The 21,909-nt window shown below is 40.4% G+C and overlaps 1 protein-coding gene across 8 annotated transcripts in view; it reads left to right on the top strand.

Annotated features, from left to right (window-relative positions):
* The window catches only part of ULK4 (unc-51 like kinase 4), a 620,462-nt gene that overhangs the window by 103,710 nt on the left and 494,843 nt on the right, over positions 1-21,909 (top strand). For all 8 annotated transcript variants that reach the window (XR_005202208.1, XM_037742907.1, XM_037742908.1 and 5 more), the window contains 2 exons: positions 8,368-8,529; positions 15,969-16,151. Coding sequence is in view for 7 of the 8 variants with exons in the window: in XM_037742907.1 (XP_037598835.1) it covers positions 8,368-8,529; positions 15,969-16,151 (345 nt within the window). In the remaining variant the exon portion in view is untranslated. The remainder of the gene's footprint in view (positions 1-8,367; positions 8,530-15,968; positions 16,152-21,909) is intronic.

Raw genomic sequence — 21,909 nt, 5'->3', positions numbered from 1 at the left:
ATCAGTTGATACTCCCACCAGCAGGGGCTGGGAGTACTCATTAACCCATATCTTCTCAAACATTTGACATAGACTTTAAATTTTTGTAAATCTGATGGGCATTAAGTGGTTTATTTTTATTTTTTTGAGCCAGGATCTCACTCTGTCACCCTGTCTCCCTGCAGCCTCTGCCTCTAGGATCAAGCAGTTCTCCTGCCTCAGCCTCCTGAGTAGCTGGCACTGCCTGTGCACACTGCCATGCTCGGCTAGTTTTGTATTTGTAGAGGCAGCTTCACCATGTCGCCCAGCCTGGTCTGGAACTCACAGGCTCAAGGGACCCACCTGCCTTGGCCTCCCAAAGAGTTGGGATTATAGGCGCCAGCCACCCCGCCAGCCCTGGTTTCGTACAGCAGTTTTAACTTGTGTTTCCTTGATGCTAACGAGGATGGCTGTCTTTTTCTATTTATCTCCTTTTTTGTGCTTTCTCTTTTGAAAAGTGCTTGTCAAGTCTCAAACTTGTTTTCTTCCTGTGGCTTTGTAGGAACTCTGTACCGTCTACAACCTATTATGATAAAATGTTTCAAACGTTAGAAAAGGAAAGAAAGCCATAGTAACCACCTTTGTTTCCATCACCTAAAGAGGAAACATTTTGTCCTGTTTGCTTTGCTGTGATATGTGTGTGTGTGAGCATACATGTGTCCATGTGTGTGTGCGTATATTCACTTTCTTTGTAGTGTCTATTGATAGGTAGAAGTTCTTAATTTTAATGTAGTCACATTATATATAATATATAATATGTATACATAAGCCCCTCTCTCTCTCTCTCCCTCTCTCTCTCTCTCTCTCTCTCTCTCTCCCCCTCCCTCTGTGTGTGTGTGTGTGTGTGTGTGTGTGTGTATACACATCCAGCTTCAAAGTCTTGCCATGTTGTCCAGGCTGGTCTTGAACTCCTGGGCTCAAGTGATCTTTCTGCCTCCGCCTCCCGAGTAGCTGGGGTTAGAGTCAGGCATGCCACCATGCTCTGTGTAGCTCAGTTTATCTATTCCTTTCTGATTTGTGCCTTTTGTATCTTACGAAATGCTTCCCTCCTCCAACATCTTTAAGAGAGTGTATTACATTTTGTTTTGAAAGTCTTTTTTCTTTTCCCTTTTAGATAGAGGTGTTACCTGTTTGTAATTATCTTTTATGTGTGGTGCTATGTGTAGGTCCAGTTTGCTTTTTAAAAATAAATACAGTCAAAGGAAGAATCTCCTATCTAGACCCAATTTAAGGTCAGAGCCCCCAGTGCCTACAACTAAGTATAAAATCATGAACAATAACTTCCCCATCTCCCTGGTACTCCAGTGATCTGAGTAGAGCATTGAGGATGTATTTGTTGCTGGGAGTGCAGGTTGCAGGTGGGAAGGGCCACAAGAAGCTAAAAGCATAGCAGGTCATCACTTGATTTATAGAGAATTTCTTTCAAGAGGCCACAGTTGCTCTGACAGCTAATTTCTTAGCTAAAAAAGAAAGTGACATAGTATATTTAATTGCTAATAAAGTATTATCAACTCACAAATGTATTCACATAAAATATATATTTCAGGAGTAATAGAATAATCATGAATATGAAAGGAATTAGGAGAAAGAGAAGCAAAAAAGAAGACATGAAGAAATACGAAACAGATGGAACAGATAGCACAAAATAAGATGAAAGTTATAAATGAAACTAAGCCAACAATCACAATAAATGTAAATGGACTAAATAGTTAAGAGAAAATGACCGTAAGACAGAATTAGGCTCAGCGCAGTGGCTCATGGCTATAATTACAGCACTTTGGGAGGCCGAGGCAGGCTGATCATGAGGTCAGGAGTTTGAGACCAGTCTGGCCAATATGGTGAAACCTCATCTCTGCTAAAAATACAAAAATTAGCCAGGTGTGGTGGTGCACACTTGTAAGCCCAGCTGCTCGGGAGGCTGAGGCAGGAGAATCACCTGAACGTGGGAGGCAGAGGTTACAGTGAGCTGAGATCACACCACTGTGCTCCAGCCTGGGCAACAGAGCAAGACTCTGTTTCAAGAACACAAACAGATTTTGAAAATAAACAGTATGAAAAGACATCTAAAACATACAGTTATAGAAAGACTGAAAGAGAATGAAAAAAAATACATGTCATATGTACCTAACCCAGAGAGGGGTGGTTCGCTATATTATTATCAGATAAAATAGGCTTTGGGTAAAAAGCACTATGGGAGATCTTTTAAGGTCACAAATAATGATGAAAATTATAAACCAAGGGAAAAGGCAATCTAATATTTTAATATATCTAATTGTCAGTCAAAATACATGAAAGCAAAATATGGCAAAATTGCAATGCTACCTAATAGGGCAATTTAAACACATATCTCAGTATCTGATAAAACAGACAAAAAACAATCAGCATAGACATAAAAGATCTACATCTGTCTAGAAAATTAACAAGCTTGACCTATTGTACAGAAAAACACATTTCTCCAAAGTGACAATTCACCCCCTACCCAGTGTATACGTACTGAGCCATAAGGAAAATCTCAACACAGTCCTAAGAAGCAGAACCATGCATACATCTTTCTCTCTAATCATAATGTCATTAATCAAAAAATAATAATAAAAAGATAAAGTAAAAAGCCAGAAGGGCAGATACTAAATGAGAATGTGACAGAGGAGTTACAGATTTTGTTTAGCTTATGAAGCTTGTACTGGGTAAAGCAGTCAAAGGGATATGAAAATTTACACAGAAATCCAACCAATATAAATCCTTGAAAGATGCTACATACCGCTGTTTCGTCAGTTCTCACATGCCAAACCCAGCAAAGCCACACTTGGGATCCTCCCTGGCGAGCAGGCCTGCTGCAGGAGGAGAGGCAGCACAAACTTCCCTTTGCGGTGGAAACGCCACACTGTGCGCGCCTTACCCATCACCGCTCTGGAAGCCGCTGCTCTGCTCAGTGCCAGTTGAGAGTCGCGTCCCTCATACCACTCCCAACAGTTCACTCCAGGGCACATCGGGCAACTCTATGCCTGGCAAGCCATTTGCATCCTGCTAATGCGGCTTTCAGAAAGTTAGGAAGCTTTGAATTATTAGATTCGTAGTGATACTCAAAAGAAAGGGAGCGGCATTCTGTTCCACGCACGTTTCTCACCTTCGCTGATGAAAGGCAAGGGGAACGGTGAGTGCCACAAAGAGACAAAGAGCCTGATGCTGACGGCGCAGACATCGCTCCATTAGGAAGAACGAATTTGGACTGTAGCCGTTTAAAAAACCAGAAAATACAACTGTACATTCCAGCTCTTATTAAATCCAAGAGATTTGACTTATTTTCTCCTTGTTGAGGTAATTAGCGTCTAAAACATTTCAAAGATAATGTATATAATGGTTATTTCTGGTGATTTTTAAAAATTCAAGCGCACTCTCTTCTAATTAAATATATAAATTGTCACTGGCTTTCTCAGAAAGAAGAACAAAGAGCCCTAGTTAAAAACTAAAATTAAACTTCCTCTTAAAAAATTGTTACATCAAAATTATCTAATAAACTACTTCAGAAAATGATTTCTGAATTATTAAGAAAATATAAATAATAAAGCAACAGTTTATGTTCTGAATTTCATATTTTTTAATATTTTTAAACTTTTAAGTTCTAGGGTACGTGTGCTGGAGTGTGGCGTGGGTAAATGTGTGCCATGCTGGTTTGGTGCACCCGTCAGCCCATCACCTAAGTATTAAGCCCAGCACGCATTAGCTGTTTTTCCTGGTGCTCCTCCCCGCCAGCCCTGACAGGCCCAATTATTGTTGTCCCCTCCCTGTGTCCATGTGTTCCCATTGAACCTTACATTTTTAAATACCACATAATGCCAGGTGTCACTTCAGCAGCCATAATTGTACAGACTATGATGTAAGCTAAAAATGTCGGTGAGATGCAAATGTGGGCTTCTCTCAGGGTGATTTCCAGCCTCTGTGACCTTTGTAGAGTGGGCTGCTACCTCTCCCCAAAAATGAATACCTTAAAAACAACTTTCTCAGCCTCCCTGTTGCACACACATATGAAAGATAGATTATTTAAATTCAATGCCAAACATTTCTGAGAGCAACACAGCAGTGATGCCAAGGAGAAGATTTCCCTTTGCTAACGGGCACAAACTTGAAGAGCAAAGCAGGGAAGGGTAAGTCTGAACTGGCCTGACAACCCCTCTGAGTTTACAGAGCACCGGGATGGCACGTGGCCCCTTTCCAACCCAGCTGCCAAAATCGCCATGGTTTTCTGGTACTAGGAATGAGTCCTAGGAATTGGCTGACAGTTATGTTGTAAAGCACATGTGTTTGAGGGGGCTTTTATAAATAGCTCATTTCCCATCTACATTCAGGAAAAAGGTTTTAGAACTTCATGAGAAATAAGGCAAAGAACAAGGCATATGGGGACAAAATATCAGTATTTGTCTGTGGTGAGAACTAGGGTAGAGGATGCAGCTTGTCTCTGTTGGCAAATAGGCCTCTGCCTGTCAAACCCCTGCGACGCTAAGGAAGCTGAGCCTTCGCCAGACACAGCAGCAGTCTCCACGTGGGGTACCTGTCCAGTTAAGGCTGACCTTACAACCAGGAGATACCTGACGACACCCCTGTGTGGTGGGGAAGAGGGGAAGAGTGAGCTGAGCACTTAGAAATATCCAGGCTTCTCTTTTCAAGTTTGGCAAGTAGATGTCACATTTTATTTCCCCAGGTAGAGTGAATAAGGGAACACAGAGAGGCTAGAAGTGTGAGGTTAATTTTTTCTGGCTGCATTGAAGGCAACAGGATTGGGAAGGAAGAGTTCTCTCAGATACTCATTCTGAGAAATGAAAAACGTGTTGAAGTTTGAGAAATTGAAGGATGTTTAATTTTTTTCTCTAGCAACTGTGTAGTTTGTACTATGTGGTATTAATAATAATGGGGAAAAAGCGAACATTTATTGAGAATTTACTCTTTTCATGCTCTAGATGGAGTCTTCATGTACGTGATCTCATTTAATTCTCAAGCTCTCAAACTGCTTGTGTTTTGTTCCCTTCATTTTATAGATGGTGGAGCTCTATCAGGCAAAGAGATAAAAATACTCAAGGTTATATAGCTAGCAAAATGCAAAAGCGATGGCTTAAACTTAGACATTACTCTACATCTTCTGCTCGTTTTAAGGTGTTTTTATATGAAAAATACGTAAATTTGGATTGAAAAAAATACATGCTTATTGCAATAATCCAAGGAATATAAAAATATCTAAAGTTGAATTAATGGGCTCCTTCTCCCCACAATCCATACCTGTTATAATCATCATTCACAGGGTGTTGTATACCTTCCTTTATGTATATATTAATATTTACATACATATTTTTTCTTGTTAAACAAATACAGGATTATATAGTCTTTAGTCTTTAGTGTATTTTTTACTATTTTAATCAAGGTATCATTTATATAAAATGTTCAGATATTTAACGTATGTGTGTTGTAAATTTTTTTTTTTGAGACAGGATCTGGCTGTATCACCCAGGCTGGAGTGCAATGGTGCAGTCTTGGCTCACTGCAACCTCTGCCTCCTGGGCTCTGCCCTCCCACCTCAGCCTCCCATGTAGCCGAGACTACAGGCGTGCACCACCACGCTTGGTAGAGGCAAGAGGTTTCTCCATGATTCCCAGGCTGGTCTCGAACTCATGAGCTCAAATGATCCCCACCTGTCATGGCCTCCCAAGGTGCTGGGATTGCAGGCATGAGCCCCTGTGCCTGGATGTAAATATTTTTTCCTGGTCTGAGACACTGTGAAGTTTAATGGTGTCATTATAAGCAGAAATTTAAAATTTTAATGAAGCTTAATTTAATACTTTTCTTCTTATATTCAGTACCTTTTTGTCCTGGTTGAGAAAGCTTTGCGTACCGTAATATGTATTTTATGATCTCTTCTAGAAGCTTTATGGTTCTAACTTTTATATTTAGGTTTCTGATTCATCTCAAATTAATCTGTGAGTATGGAGTTGCTAAGATGCTTTTATGGCCCTGAACACGGTCTAACTTGGCAACGTTTCTTGTGATCTTGAAAGAATGTGTCTTCTACCTTTTTTGGGCAGAGCGTTGTATAATTGTCAGAGTCAATTGATAGTGTTATCCAGCTCTTCTGTGTCCTTCCTGCCTTTTTATCACCTTTATGGGCTTATTATTATAAATCTTTTTTTGGACGGTATATAACTCGAATTTATCACATACTGTTATAACAGTATACAACAATGTATAAAAGCAGCAGCTTATGTTTGAAATAGTTTCAAAAATTAAGGAAAACAACCTATATATTTATTTGTTCTTTTTGTATATGTTTAATTTTCTTCTCATTATCATTTTTTTCTGCCTGAATAATTTTCTTTAAATTTTATAGTGCAGTTCTGCTTGGTGATGAATCTTCTCAACTTTTGTATGTCGGAAGACTATTCATTTTGCCTTTATTTTGGAAGATGTTATTTTTGTGTAAATTTGTAGGTTGACAGGTACCCATTTTTTCTTTTGATACTTAACATATTACTGTATTGTCTTTTGATTTGTATTGTTGCTGTGAGAATTCCCTGTCGTATTTGTTCCTCTCTGTGGAATATGCCTTTTTACTCTAGCTGCTTGTAAAGTTTTCTTTTTCTTTTCTTTTATTTATTTATTTATTTTTATTTATTTATTTTTTTAGAGACAGGGTTTCACCCTGTTAGCCAGGATGGTCTTGATCTCCTGACCTCGTGATCTACCTGCCTTGGCCTCCCAAAGTGCTGGGATTACAGGTATGAGCCACTGCGCTTGGCCTGTTTTTATTTTTGACACAGGGTCTTGCTTTGTTGCCAGGCTGGAGTGCAGTGGTGTGATCACAGTTCACTGCAACCTCCAACTCCCATGCTCAAGTGATCTTCCTGCCTCAGCCCCCCAGGTATGTGGGACTATAGGCAAGCACTACCATGGCTGACAAATTTCTAGAATTTTTTGTAGAGAAAGGGTCTTGCTGTGTTGCCCATGCTGGTCTTGAACTCCTGGCCTCAAAGGACTCTTTCATCTTGGCCCCCCAAAGCACTGGGATTACAGGCATGAGACATTGCTCCTGTCCATAAGGTTTTCTCTTTATTACTCTGTGTGTGTGTGTGTGTGTGTGTGTGTGTGTGTGTGTGTGTGTGTGTGTGTGTTTTCTTACCAGTCTGATGATGATGTACCTTGGCGTGATTTTTCTTTGTTTCTTCTGCAGAGGGCTCATTGAGCTTCTTAGACCTGGAATGAACAGTTTTCATGAATTTGAAAAATTCTCCGACAAATTTCAAGCACTTTTCCAACGACACATTTATTAGGTCTTTTGAAGGTGTCCCACAGTTCACTGATGCTCTGATCTTTTTTTTTTCAAGTCTTATTTCTTCTGTGTTTATTTTGGATAGATTTTATTGTTAATTGCTATGTCTTCATGTTTGCTAATCATCTAGTCTGTAGTGTCTAATCTGTTAATGCCATTCAGTGTATTTTTAATACAAGGCGTTGCATTGTTTATCTCTAGATTTTTGATTTGAGTGAATTTTTATCCTTTTTTCTATCCTTACCACGTTTTTGCTTTCTTCTTCCTTCTTGAGTATGTGGACTATATTTACTATAGCCATTTAATATCTTCCTGCTAAGTCTATCAGTCATTTCTAGTGATTGAATTATGAATCATACTTTTCAGCGTCTTTGCATGCTTGGCAATGTTTAATTAGATGTTTGTCACTGTGAATTTTATATGATTGGGTGCCAAAGTTTTAAAAATTTCTGTAAGTACTTCTGGGCTTTTTCTTGGGTGCATTTTTATTACCTGAAAACAGTTGAATCTTTTTGAGGCTAACTTTTTAGCACCGTTAGGACCATCCAGAATGGCTTTTAGTTTTAGATTAATCTGGTCACACCACTGAAGCAATACCTTTCTTAGGATTCTCCTTGATGTCCCTTATTTAGGCAATCTTTCCACTCTGGCTGATCGGTACACAGATCATTCCTGGGACTGGATGGCTTCTGAGGATTATTCTGCCTGCTCTGTATGATTTTAAAATTATCTTCCAATTTTTATATTATAGTTATATTGTTTATTTTCCAGACTGTTTCAGCGTCTTTGTTTTATTAAAATGTGTGGAGAATTATGTTATGCTAGCTTGCTAGTGAATTACCAAATGAGTATATGTCATAGTTTACAGTGATCTGAAAGAGTTATCGTTTCTCCCAAGATGCCTTACACACCTGGAGGCAGGTGATACGGTCTTGGTATCATAACATTATTTGCAGTGGTTATAAAGAAATAACATGTATTTATTTCTCACAATAATTAATATTATTTTAATCTCCTTAATCTGTATCCTTTCTCTTTAGGAAGAACGCATTGTGAATCACATGGCAGCAAAAATTATTGAAAATGTCTGTACCACCTTTTCTGCTCAGGCCAAGGGCTTTATTACAGGAGAGGTGGGACCCGTCTTGTGGTACCTGTTCAGACACTCCACTGCGGATTCCCTTAGGATAACAGCAATATCGGTAAGCTGGGGCATCTTTTGGGGATATATCTGGGTATCTTTAAACACCAAGTTTGAAGAAAACATCAGAATAAGCATAAACTTAATTGAATAGGTAGGAAACTGAAATCTCAGAGTAATATTGAGAGAAACAACTTGATTTTCTTTTAAAATAGGATTTTGAAAACTTGGAACTGGAAAACCTTGCGACTGTGAGAGAATTTCAGTAAAACCTTGTTAAGAGACTACTAAAAATACAAAAATTAGCTGAGCACGGTGGCATGTGCCTGTAGTCCCCACTACTCGGGAGACTGAGACGGGAGAATTGCTTGAACCCAGGAGGCGGAGGTTGCAGTGAGCTGAGATCGCACCGCTGTACTCCAGCCTGGTGCCTGGCATCTGGCAACGGAGCTAGACTCTGTCTCAAAAAACAAAAAAAGACTATGGTATTATGGTCTTAAAAACTAATTAATAATTAATTTATTTGTTTTGAGACAGAGTGTCCCTCTGTCGTCCAGGCTGGAGTGCAGTGGCGTGATCTTGGCTCACTGCAACCTTTGCCTCCCGGGTTCAAGTGATTCTGTTGCCTCAGCCTCCCAGGTAGCTGGTGCTATAGGCATGCACCACCATGCTTGGATTTTTTTTGTATTTTTGTAGAGATGAAATCTTGTCATGTTTCCCAGGCTGGTCTTGAACTCCTGGCCTCAAGCGATCTGCCTGTCTTCCAAAGTGCTGGGATTACAGGCATGAGCCACTGTGTCTAGCCTCAAAAACTATTTAGAGGCAATACTAGAAAACTGTGGCAGTGTATAGGGTACGCGGTTTGGTTTACTGTTTTTAACGTTGCTGACTTCTCCCTGTTAGCATCCTCATTCAGATTGTGTGTCAAATGAGTTTATCATGTGGTTCAGATAAATTCATTTAATGTTCAGGCGTCTGTGATTTTGCCGTTTTTGTGTTTTGATTGGTTGCCTGCTACTTTGCTCACATGGCTATAATAACTTGGTATAAAGGATAATCACGTATGAAGATGTGTTAACACGCTTGTATCAGTTTGATAGTCTGCAACCCTCTGTCATGTGATTTGTTTGAATACCCCTTTCGTTAGCAGTTCCTCCGGGCTCTGATGCGTCAGGTGGCGTCCTTGTATTTCCCGGGTCAGCCGGCTCTTGCACTTCTCTCTGTGGCAGTTCCTGACTCTGTCTTCTTTCCTTATGTCCCCAACCTCTCGTTTTCATCACGCATCCTCACTCATGACCTTCCCCCGCTGCCCAGAGAAAAGTGAAGCCCTCCGAGGGGAACGATGCCATGCCTTGTGCCACGTACGTAGGACCTGTTCACGCGCACACCTGTGTCTGTCAGTCCGGCGCCGTCGACAGGCTGTCTGTCCTCCTGCCGGAGATGAGCCTCTTCATGCTCCTCCAAGTCTTCTTTCTGGCCCCTTCTCGGGAACCTCACTTAAACGGTTCCTTTTGCCCTTTCCTAAATCTCAAATCTTTCCTTCTCTACTAGGTTCTTCTAGTCAGCATTTAGGTGTTCTTTAATTTACCTCATTAAAATACATACGTGTGCGCCCACACGTGCGCACACACACACACACAGACACACACACAGACTCATGCACAGACTCACACACACAGACACACACACAGACTCATGCACAGACTCACACACACAGACACACACACATTGTCTCACACACTGTCACACACACACACATACACAGACACACTGTCTCTCACAGACTTTCGTACACACACACACAGACACATACACTGTCTCACACACACACGCACACACATATATACACACACACTGTCTCTCACACAGACTCATACACACACACACAGACACACACACTCTCACACTCACACACGCACACACTCACAGTGTCACGCACACACACAGACTCACATGCACACAACACTCACACACAGTCTCACACTCACAGACTCACACACAGACACACACACTCACACACGCACACACACTCACAGTCACACTGAAAAGTCTCTATGCTGCATGTCCCCCCATTCCGAGCCGTACCTCTTTGAAGAGCCACTGCCACATGCTGCTCCTTTCTGGCCTCCGTTTCCATTTTAGCCCACTCTGGTGCGGTCCAAAAAATGCCACTGAAGCTAATCTTGCTAAGGTTACTACTAACTTCCATGTTGCTAAATCCTGTGGGCATTTATGGAATTTTTTCAGTTATCGTGTTACCTATATAATCTTGAAGATCAGTGGATAAAAGGCCTGCTCCTGAATATCGTTAAGAAAGGATACATAGCATTGATTATACACACATCTGTTTCAGGAGTCACATGTTTTCAAAATTACAAAAATCCACAACCAATTGTGGTCCTAATAATTACAGGTAAACAGTCAGAAAGAGTTACAAAGTCTACCAGTGAACTTTGTTGAGGCACCACTGAATACTATTTTAAGGCATTCATTTTAATCCTGGGCCTTTAGAAAAACCTCTCTTGTTTTAATTGGGTTTACGTTATAAAGATCACATTATAAAGATTTTCATCGTTATACTTAGCATGGTTTCTCACGGTTTCTTTTCTTGGCAAAGAAAATCTTCTCAATTGTCCCCACCAGAGTCTCACGTCTTCTAGTCCCTCTTCCACCTGATGCGTCAGGTTTGACTGTTTCACTTGCTCTTAGCATCTATCTGAATCATTACTTTCTTGCTGAAATCTTTCAGTTGTCCCAACAATGTCTCCGTTTTCCTTTCTGTGCCAGGATCCTGTCCCTGTTCAGGAGGATGGATTGCGTGGCCTGGCCTGTCCCGTCCTGTCTTTTCTTTTCTTTTCCACGGCGTTTTGGTCTTGTCACCCAGTCTGGAGTTCAACGGTGCGATCATGGCTCACGGCAACCTCCTCCTCCCTGTATTGGAGGTCTTAAAATACAGCAGTGTGGCTTAGAGTAAAAGATAGCAGCTTGTCCTTTTCACATGGCGTGGCAGCGTTGGTAGGATTTACGGTAGCCGGAGGGAGAGGACCTGACTTGGGGAATGTGCTGAATAGATAAAAGCGATTCTCAGACCTATTGGGATTATAGGGAAAAATCTCTATAGAGACCATGGTGAGAACCAGGGAAACCTGTAGAGTTAGACTGAGTAAGTGGCTCCTAGGAGAGAGGTAGCCAGAGTAATCATAATTACTGGAGTGCTGAGATGAAACGGTGCCGAATAGTGAGGAAGTATGCAGGATCGTGGTTCTCACTGGGGTTGGAGGGGAGCTTTTCAAGCAACATCGACTACTTCCTCTTCTCTGTCCACCCCCTGCCCCTGTTCTGATATGTCTTAAGATCTCTCAGGGGTCAGAGAAGAGTGTGTGTACTTTGAAAAACCTCCCAGGGTAATTTCACATGACATCAAAAAATCATTTGAAATACCAAAAAGAAATGGTTCTTAAACCTTTTCTTCCTTGGCGATTCTGTTCGTATGTTTCTAACAGATATGCGGCCTTCAATTTTGAGTGAGTCTGTTTCTTGGAAACTGCTTTTATTGAACAGACTGTAAGAAAATCCAAATTCTGGAGGTAACACTAAATGTTCTTTTCGAAGTAAATTTTGAAGTGAATTTTGAACTGGAACAGTTTTTTCCAGTTTTAAAATACAGGATCAGACTCAATTTGATAAGTAAATGTTTAAAAACCACATCACTGAAGATCAGGCTTGATTTGATTTCTTTTTTTGATTCAGAAAATACAAGCGTCCTCTTAAGGCTCTGTGCATCTTCTCAGCTGCTCAGAAGCTCTCAACCGAGTTTGATTCAAAAGTGAATTAAATAATATTTCTGCCTGAGCTTTTCAAAATGGAAGGTCTGTTAGGCTTTTGCACAGCAATCTGAACAAGAGCCACTCCAGTTGCCCAGAAGTAGTCTGGGAAAATCTTTTTAGTGAGAAACTTCCTTGTCACAACTGGGCAGGGATTTTATTTCAATGGAAAGTCGGTTTTGTAGTGCCAGCTCCTCCAAGAATTGTTGTAGTGCCAATGAGACTTAGACTTACTGGTGTTTTTTTGTTTGTTTGTTTGAGATGGAGCCTCACTGTCGCCCAGGCTGGAGTACAGTGGTGACATCTGGGTTCACTGCAACCTCTGCCTCCCAGATTCAAGCAATTCTCCTGCCTCAGCCTCCCAAGTAGCTGGGATTACAGGCATGTGCACAATGCCCAGCTAATTTTTTGTATTTTGAGTAGAAACAGGGTTTCACCATGTTGGCCAGGCTGGTCTCGAACTCCTGACCTCGTGATCTACCTGCCTTGGCCTCTCAAAGTCCTGGGATTATAGATGTGAGCCACCGCACTCGGCTGAGACTTACTGTTTTGCTGTGTTGAAGTCACTGCTGAGAGAAGCCTAATTTGCTTGAAAAATTCTGATCTTTAGGGACATCACTTGGATTAGGAAAATAAACAATATTGTTTTGATTTCATAAACAGCAATTTTCTTAGGTCCATTACAAACGAGTTTTTAAAACTTTGAGAATTTTTATTTTTTAATTAAAATTTTAAATTTATTTATAATTAAAGAAAACTTCTGCCAGGTGCGATGGCTCACGCCTGTAATCCCAGCACTTTGGGAGGCCGACGTGGGCAGATCACGAGGTCAAAAGATCGAGACCATCCTGGTCAGCATGGTGAAACCCTGTTTCTACTAAAACAAAAATTAGCTGGGCATGGTGGCACGTGCCTGTAGTCCCAGCTGCTCGGGAGGCTGAGACAGGAGAATCGCTTAAACCTAGGAGGCAGAGGTTGTGGTGAGCCAAGATTGTGCCATTGCACTCCAGCCTGGGCAACAAGAGCAAAACGCTGTCTCAAAAAAAAGAATTCTTTTTACACACACACACACACACACACACACACACACCCACACCCACATATGTCTCAAAATTTTAAAATCAGGACCAGATTTTTAGAAGTGAGTTCATTTTTCTGTTGTGTTACATGGACACAGAGAAACAGTGAATTCATTTTTAATATTACTCTTTTCAGATTTTACTATTATTGACACTTTTCCACCAAAACTCAGCAATTTGGATTTTAGATTTGAAGAACTCTAGTTTCATATTTCCTCAACCATGATGTCTAATTTATCCATCGTAGCTCCTTTGAAAGAAAGAGGACACACTGAAAAGTTACTTGAAAAATGCCCAAAGCAGAGTTTAATTATGTGATGGAATTTCATTCTGACATGGGTAGCTCCAAATGAATACAAATCCCTGGTATATGTTTGAAATGGGTCAGTGACTATTACCTTTATAGGTGTTTATAAAATGTTATAGGTGTTTCATGTGATAGCTCCACAAGGAAGGGGCTCATTTTGTTTTTAGGGAGAAGTATCTAGTTAGTACCCTACAAATGCTCATTTTTTCAGTGCATGCGTTTACTTGTTTATCTCAGAAATGGCAGTAAATGTATACATTGTTAATTTAAAAACTCCCATAAATGTTTATTTCAGTACAAGTAAAGAAGTAATATAGTCATTGGCATTAGAGTGTAACTTTAAATATTACTATAAAATGAATATGCATTTATTTGAAAAATTTGAATGGTGTAAATGTGAAAGATTGAAGGTTCTTCATGGCCCGATTCCTACCTCCCACCTCTCATTCCTGCCCTCAAGAGGAAGCATCTGGGAAAAGTCCTTCTAGATTTTCTTTGACACGAGTTATACTTACCTTTTCCTTCCTGGCTATAATAAAGCTATCTTAGTATTTTCATAAAGATTGGGGCCAGGTGCAGTGGCTCACACCAGTAGTCCCAGCACTGTGGGAGGCCGAGGTGAGTGGATCACCTAAGGTCAGGAGATTGAGACCAGCCTGGCCAACATGGTGAAACCCTATCTCTACTAAAAATATAAAAATTAGCCTGGCGTGGTGGCGGGGGCCTGTAATCCCAGCTACCTGGGAGGCTGAGGCAGGAGAATCGTTTGAACGCTGGAGGTGGAGGTTGCAGTGAGCCGAGATTGCACCACGGCACTACTTCAGCCTGGGAGACAAGAGTGAGACTCTGTCTCAAAAAAAAAAAAAAAAAAGATTGGAAATGAGGTTTAGCATTAAGTCAAAACATTTACTTTAAAGAATTTCATTTTGAGGGACGATATGAGTTTTATGCCAGTAAGTATTGTTTTCCTTGTTTTATTATAACATTTAAAAGAAGTTTATTCTTGGAGAGAAAAATGCCTTTAATTTTCTTCTAAGATGTTTAAGAAAATGGAAATATTGTTTAAAATCTGGTTTATATCTCCCTTCCTCCGGTCCTTCCTCGTGACATCATTACTTCTAACAATTTGATTTATACTTGATATTTTTGTTATTAATCAGGTTTATAAATCTGTTTAAACCAGGGAGAAGGAGCTTATGTGATATTATAGTGAGTGTTTATGTAAAACTGTTCCTAGCTTAAGCTTATGTCTGTCTTTGGAGTCTCTCATGTACACACAGAATATCATCATTTCTTTCTTTTCCTTAAAAACTTTCAAGGCTTCCCTTTCCTTATGGCATAACATTTTAAGTTCCTAGCTTTGTGGACCAGCTCTGGTTCCAGCCTGCTTTTCTAGATAGATCGTGAGGTTTTCTTGCTTCCTGCTGTGTACTTCTTTTTCTGCACCTGATAAATGTCCTGGTTGAGTCAGACGACTTAATCTTTATGTCTGCACGTGAATACATCTGTTCTCTCAATCTAGAATTTTGTTTTTTTACTCACTTTTCCACATACTTCCCATCCCTACCCTTCAAAAACTGGCTCAGCGTCATCTTTATGTAGCTTTTGTTGGCTTTTTTTTCCTTTCCAAACACAACTAATCGAGCCTACTTCTGTTTTAACACTTACTACATTCTATTGGCTGATTTTAAGTTTCATGTCTAATAGTCTGTGAGCAGTTTAGGAACAGCTCTAGGGCCTGACTACCCTGATTAATTTCTTGTTCTGCTACTTACTAGCTATCTGCCTTTGGGCAAGTTACTTAACGATTGAATGCTTTAGTTTTATCATCTATAAAATGAGGATAATAATACTACCTTTCTTATATTTGTTAGGAGAATTAAATGAGACCATCTTCCGATATTTACAGATAGTGTTCCTCACATTGTAAACAATATATGTTAGATACTCACTGGTAGGACTATTTTCAGCACTTAGTTCATTGTCTGAAGGTGTTAGTGTGTTTTATTAATTAAAGGGAAGTTTTTCTATGTAGGCTTATGGGTTAATTTATCAATTTAATGGTTATTACCACAATAGTCTCTAGTGTTTTAAGACAACTTCAGTTTTTATTGGCAGCCTGATGATTGTTTTCAGTTTGATAAAAATTTCCAACTTTCTTGTGACAAAGTAAGTGATAAAAGAGCCAGATAAGCACCTTCTCCTGCTTGACACGGGGCCAGCGTCACCTTCCGCGGGATGATTGATGCACTTGGAGCTGCCTGACGTATCTGTTCTCTCGTCTTCATAGGCCTTGTGTAGAATCACTCGCCATTCTCCCACGGCCTTCCAGAACGTGATTGAAAAGGTGGGACTGAACTCAGTAATAAGCTCGCTGGCCTCTGCCATCTGCAAAGTTCAGCAGTACATGTTGACCCTGTTCACAGCCATGCTGTCCTGTGGCATTCATCTTCAAAGACTCGTCCAAGAAAAGGTTTGACTCAGATTTCACCTGTTCTTCTACATTAAAAATCGTTGTTTTCTTCTGCAATTTTAGTGGTTCCACAAATAATGTCATGTTTGCAGAATTTATTTTTCATATCAAGAGGCCTTTTTGAACTTTGGCAATCATTTGTACCACAGAGGGGTCGTCTTAACATGTTATAAGAGCCTTTTAGTGACTAAAATAGAGATTTTTTAAACGGCTTCTGCCTGCTTGTCCCATTTCAGTAATGTTAAACTAGAAAATGTCTCAGTCTTTGCTATATGCTGGCATCTCTTATGCCTCAGCAACTGCAGCCTCCATCTCTTTCTCCCATGTTCTTCGCTGTTTTAGGGGGAGGAGATCTCTGTATATTTTCTGCTTATTCTGACCTGTTTTTATTCCTTTCCTTGTGATACTCTGCCAGTCGAAATTATAGAGCCCCCGTTGTGCTTTTAACTTAGCCCTCTTCTAGTGCTTTTGTGCCTTCATTACATGTACAGTAGAGTTTGTAAGTATCAAATTCATATCACAGAACTACGTAGTGAGAAACAGATCCCTATAGTAGCCTTTCTCAAAGTGTCTTTAGCCCCTTGCTGAAGCGTGGTCCCTGGACCAGCAGCATTGACACCACCTGGAAGCGTGTTGGAAATGCAGACTCGTAGGCCCCATGCAGACCGGCTGAGTCAGAATCTACGTTGTAGTGAGATCTCTAGGCGATTTGTTTGAACTTTATGGCTTGAGAAGCTTTGCCTGAGAATATTAGTGTTTGATGACTTGTTAACATGTAAAAAATAAAGTAGACCTGGCCGTACATAAATTTGGAAAGCAGTGAGTCACACTTAGAAATAATTTCAGTTGTACAGTTTTTTCCCAGTTTTTAATATGCAAGTGTGTGATGTGATCCTTAATGAGGGGAATGCATTTTAAACTGATAACTTTAAAATGTAGCAGGCAGCATTCTTTAAACTGACTGTGAGTCCTCATGAGGGGAATGCATGTGCAGCATTGTTTCAGCCAGTCGTTCTTTTTTTCCAGCAGGGGTAGAGTGGTGTACCTTTCTTTCTTTTTTCCTTTTTTTTTTTTTTTTTTTTTGAGACAGAGTCTTGCTCTGTCTCGCAGGCTGGAGTGCAATGGTGCAGCCTCAGCTCACTGCAACCTCCGCCTCCTGGGTTCAAGGAGCTCTCCTACCTCAGCCTCCTGAGTAGCTGAGACTACAGTCGCCTGCTGCCATGCCGCACTAAGTTTTGTATTTTTTAGTAGAGACACAGGGTTTCACCATGTTGGCCAGGCTGGTCTCAAACTCCTGACCTCAGGTGATCCACCCGCCTTGGCTTCCCAAAGTGCTGGGATTACAGGCATGAGCCACCGTGCCTAGTCGAGGTGTACCTTTCAATTCAGAGTTCTGCAGTACATGGTGAAGGTAATACCGCTCAGAAGTGTGGAATGGAACCATTAAATAGGCTGTTTACCATGGTTCTTCTGCATTAAATGAAACACATTAAATTTTATTTTTTATGATGAAACTTAATTCAGCAACTATTATGAATACCTCTCAGATTTGCTTAGTAAACTTGACCTGTAGAAGTCCAAATAGAGAGTAAACCACTTCTTGTCTTCAATTATTCTGATTTAGATTCTGCTAAGAAATTTGTGCCTCAGAGAAAGTATTTCTTTCCAACAAATCTGTGTCTAATTTTTGCTATTAAATTTTCAGTCTTTAAATGTTTTTATCATTGTATTAGAAAAAGTAATAAATACTAGAATAATTTTACTGTGTAAGAGGCTGAGAGGTTTAGAAGAATTTTTTTTTTAACCCCCAGCACAGGCATGGATTAAGTTTCAAATATAGTATTTTACAAAAGCAGTAAAATAGGATGTATGTTAATATAATTTTAATTATTTATAATATATAACTACTATTCCACATATTTTAAGGAAATGAGCCATTAAATGTGTGGAATGATAAGCAGTCTTTTGATTAGTATTGGTACATTAAAAAATATTTTTATTGAGGTAGATAAAACATAAGGTAGAATGGATCATTTTAACCATTTTTAAGTGTGCAGTTCAGTAGTATTAAGTATATTCACATTGTCATGAAACAGATCCCCAGAACATTTTTATACTGCAAAACTGAAACTCTTACCCATGAAACATTTTGGGTGGTGTTGGATTTTATTTAAGTCTTCTCTGTTGGAGTCCCCTCTGACGCTGAATTGGCAGGGGAAGAAGGGTGCTTCACTGACGCTGCTGGTTCGGGATGGAAGCACGGGTCCCCAGTGGGCCAAGTTTGCCACCTCGGGAGGTAGAAGAGCCGCTCATTACTGCTGGGGGAGAGTGGGGGGTCAGGCTTCCCGTTAGGACTCCTCTGATGATACCCTGGCCGCTGGGGGGGGGGCATTCTCATCACCGCCCCCACTGATGCTGGAGTGGAACAGGTGCCTCATCCCTGGGAAACGTGCAGCACGTTGGAGGACTTTCTGTCACAGGGTTGGGGTGAAAGCCCCAGCTCTCTGCTTGCTCTTTTCTGACACCACTCTGGTGGGGGATAATGCTGGGGTGCCTTGCTCTATGGTCACATGACGTTGGAAGTCTAGGCTCCCTACTTGCTCTTTGCTGGTGGGGCTGGGGTGTGGATTTCCCACGGTGTTTGGCTGAAGTGGAGTAGCTATTTTCTGAAAATCCTCTGTCTTGCCAGGCTGCCATCTCTTGGTCCCTTGGTTTGAGAGGGGGTTTTTTCTTGTGTATTTGTGTATGTATATCTCTTGCTGTTTCTAGGCTCTTGGGTTTTTCAACACCCAATCTGGGATTTAAGAGGCAAAAAGACAACTCAGTGAATGCATTGCTGTGTTGATCCTCACGTTTCAAGGTCCCTCGCTGGCTGCTGCCTTCTTTCCATGTATCTGTCATCTTCTGTTTGTTTTCTATGTACTGTCCAGGGTTTTTAGCTGTACTTAGTGGTAGGAATAGGGAGAAGTGCATGTTTTCTCTCGTTTTCTGGGTTTTTAAATGTATCTGTGACACCTCAATAACGTACAATGAATTTTTATTCAGAATGCAAGGTTCTATTTTAATAAAAAATTAATAATAAAATTTAATAATTTATTGAACATTCACTTTTTTTTTTTTTTTTTTGAGACAGGGTCTCACTCCAGTTGCCAGACTAGAGTGCAGTGGTACGATTCTGGCTCATTGCAGCCTTGGCCTTCTGAGCTCAGGTGATCCTCCCACGACAGCCTCCTGAGTAGCTGGGATTACAGGTGTGCACCATCATGCCTAGCTAATTTTAATATATATATTTTTTGTAGAGATGGGGTCTTGTTATGTTGCCCAGGCTGGTCTTGAACTCCTGGACTCAAGTGAACCCCCACCTCAGCCTCCCAAGTGCTAGGATTACAGGTGTGAGCCACCAGGCCCGGCCCTGGACATTTACTTTGGGCCAAATGATTTTCAACTCTGAGTTTTTCACAGATGAGACAGTGTATTTAGTATTTTTGTCAAGTTCTTCGAGTGTATAAGTGGCTAGGTACAGGAGCTAATGCCCTAACAGGAGGGGCCAGGAAAACACAGTAATTTGGGATAGTTAGCTCCCTGAAGAACACAGAACAGGGTATGTGATAGAGTGACTGCAAGGGGCAGTGTGCAGGTGGAGTGGGCCAGACAGCATTAGCCTGGGTTGGGATGGGGAGCAGTCAGGGCAGACCTCTCTGAGAAGGCACATTCTGGCTTTGGATGATAAGAAAGAGCTTCAAATGTGAAGATGTAGGGGAAGAACTTGGTGGTTCAGCCTTCCTGAAGTGAGAGAGATCTTGGGGAGAGAAAGAAGGTCCGCAGCGTGGGGCACAGCCAGCAGGGAGGAGGGAGCATGGCAGAATCCGGGCAGTTGGAAGAAGACCCAGGTCATGTAGGGTCATGATATTGGCCTTCCTAGGGGTTTAGCGCAACGATCATTGTCTTATTGCTACTTAAAGAAAAGTGAGTGTATTTGTCTGTACATGTGTGTTTGAGGTGCAGATTTACCAGCCTTATTGCTGATAGGTTAGAATAGTGGAAGATGGGGAGACCCAGGAACAAATTGCGTCCTCTTGAACAGGCAAGAAGGAATTATACATACTGTTTTTTGGTGAGACTGATGCCCATGTATTATGGTGTTTTATAATGGAAATCCAGCCTCCAAAAGAGTTCTATTCCCTTCCTTTTAAATGAAAACTTAATTACTGTTTACTACAGAAAACTTATAAGACTCTAAAGAAGAAAAAATCAACTGGAATCTCACTACGCAGACATAATTATTGTTAACATGTTGGTTTATCTCTCTTTAGTTTTCTGTCAGTGTCTCTGCATTTTATGCATATATTTACCGAGTTAAAATAAAATCATGTTGATTTTTCTTGCTATTTTCGTGAATGTTTTACTGTGTTATTAAATATTCCTCAGGGACAAAAAATAACTTGTTACATGATTTGTTTTGTGACATACCGGTAATTTAAGTCTTCCGCCACGATCGAACCGTTTGGCTCCTGTTTTTTTGGTTTCTTCTTAATATGATGAACACCGCGCTTTGCACATCTTTGTTCACCTCTACTAGACGACTTCAAGTGTTCCACACATTTGTGCGGCTCCGCATTGATGTTACTAGATTGTTCTCTGGAGAGGTGGATGACTTGAGTACCATTTAGTACAATTTCGCCAGCAGTCATTTAAGCCACGTGCTATATTTACTCATCATAAAACCTGAGTTTAACATTATTTAGCTAGCAGTATATTTCATGTTTCATAGTTATTTGCAGTTTGCGATTAATCTCTGATTCTGCATTTGAGGTTTGTAACCGTAGCCCGGTCTTCATCTTAAACTACACTAACTAGATGGTGGAGTCTGTTGTCTTCTGAATCACACGCACTTTCCCGAGTGGGTGTTCATGTGTTAAGGAACTTGATCCGTTCACACCGTCATCTGCATCAGCTGCTTAGGTGTCAGCGACCTTACGTGGTTATGATTCATCAGCCGTTTGCATAAGTAGCTGTTTGCATCATTAGTGCTTGGTTTGTTTTGTGTCATCATCTTTAAAATTGTTTGCTTGCCCATAGAGGTGCTTAATAGAAGAAGGACATCCAAACAGGGGTTACTTCCATGCCCTGTGATATGAAATGAACAATCATAACCACAAAGAGGAGGGGCTCCTGATTAAAAATCAAACTGACAAACCGCTTTGTCCATTTTTTCCTCTAAACACCTAATAGAAAATTTACTGAATTATTGGAAGATGGTACTTTATATGTGATTTTTGAATCACTGCTAGATGTAGCGAATTTATTACTTTTTATAATTCAGATGCTTGAATGACTGACCAAGACGCTTCTAGAAGACCTGATCAAGTGGAAGAAAAAACTTTGTAGGCTAGGTATGAGTTTATTTACTAATCCTTGTACTATAAACTCTTTTATTTTTCTAGTTTACTTTGTAGTCATTTTTCTGGCACTTCCAAGCTTTTAATGTTTCCTGCAAATATTTCATTTTCAAGGCTTGAAGAGTTTGAGAGTTCATAGATGTTTCCTGCTGTTTATTGGGGAGAAATATATTGGATGAGGTCATTATAATTTTCTATAATTATAATGTCTAAAAACTTAAAGTAGTCAATGCCAATTTACTTAAACTGTTATCAGATTGTATTTATTTATTTATTTATTTATTTTCCCATTTATTTTATTGCATTTTAGGTTTTGGGGTACATGTGAAGAACATGCAAGATTGTTGCATAGGAACACA

The sequence above is a fragment of the Cebus imitator genome, unplaced genomic scaffold (genome assembly GCF_001604975.1).
Source record: "Cebus imitator isolate Cc_AM_T3 unplaced genomic scaffold, Cebus_imitator-1.0 Scaffold129, whole genome shotgun sequence".
NCBI classification, from domain to species: Eukaryota; Metazoa; Chordata; class Mammalia; order Primates; family Cebidae; genus Cebus; species Cebus imitator.
Note: the sequence above shows the minus strand (reverse complement) of the source record. Positions and strands in the feature narration are given on the sequence as shown.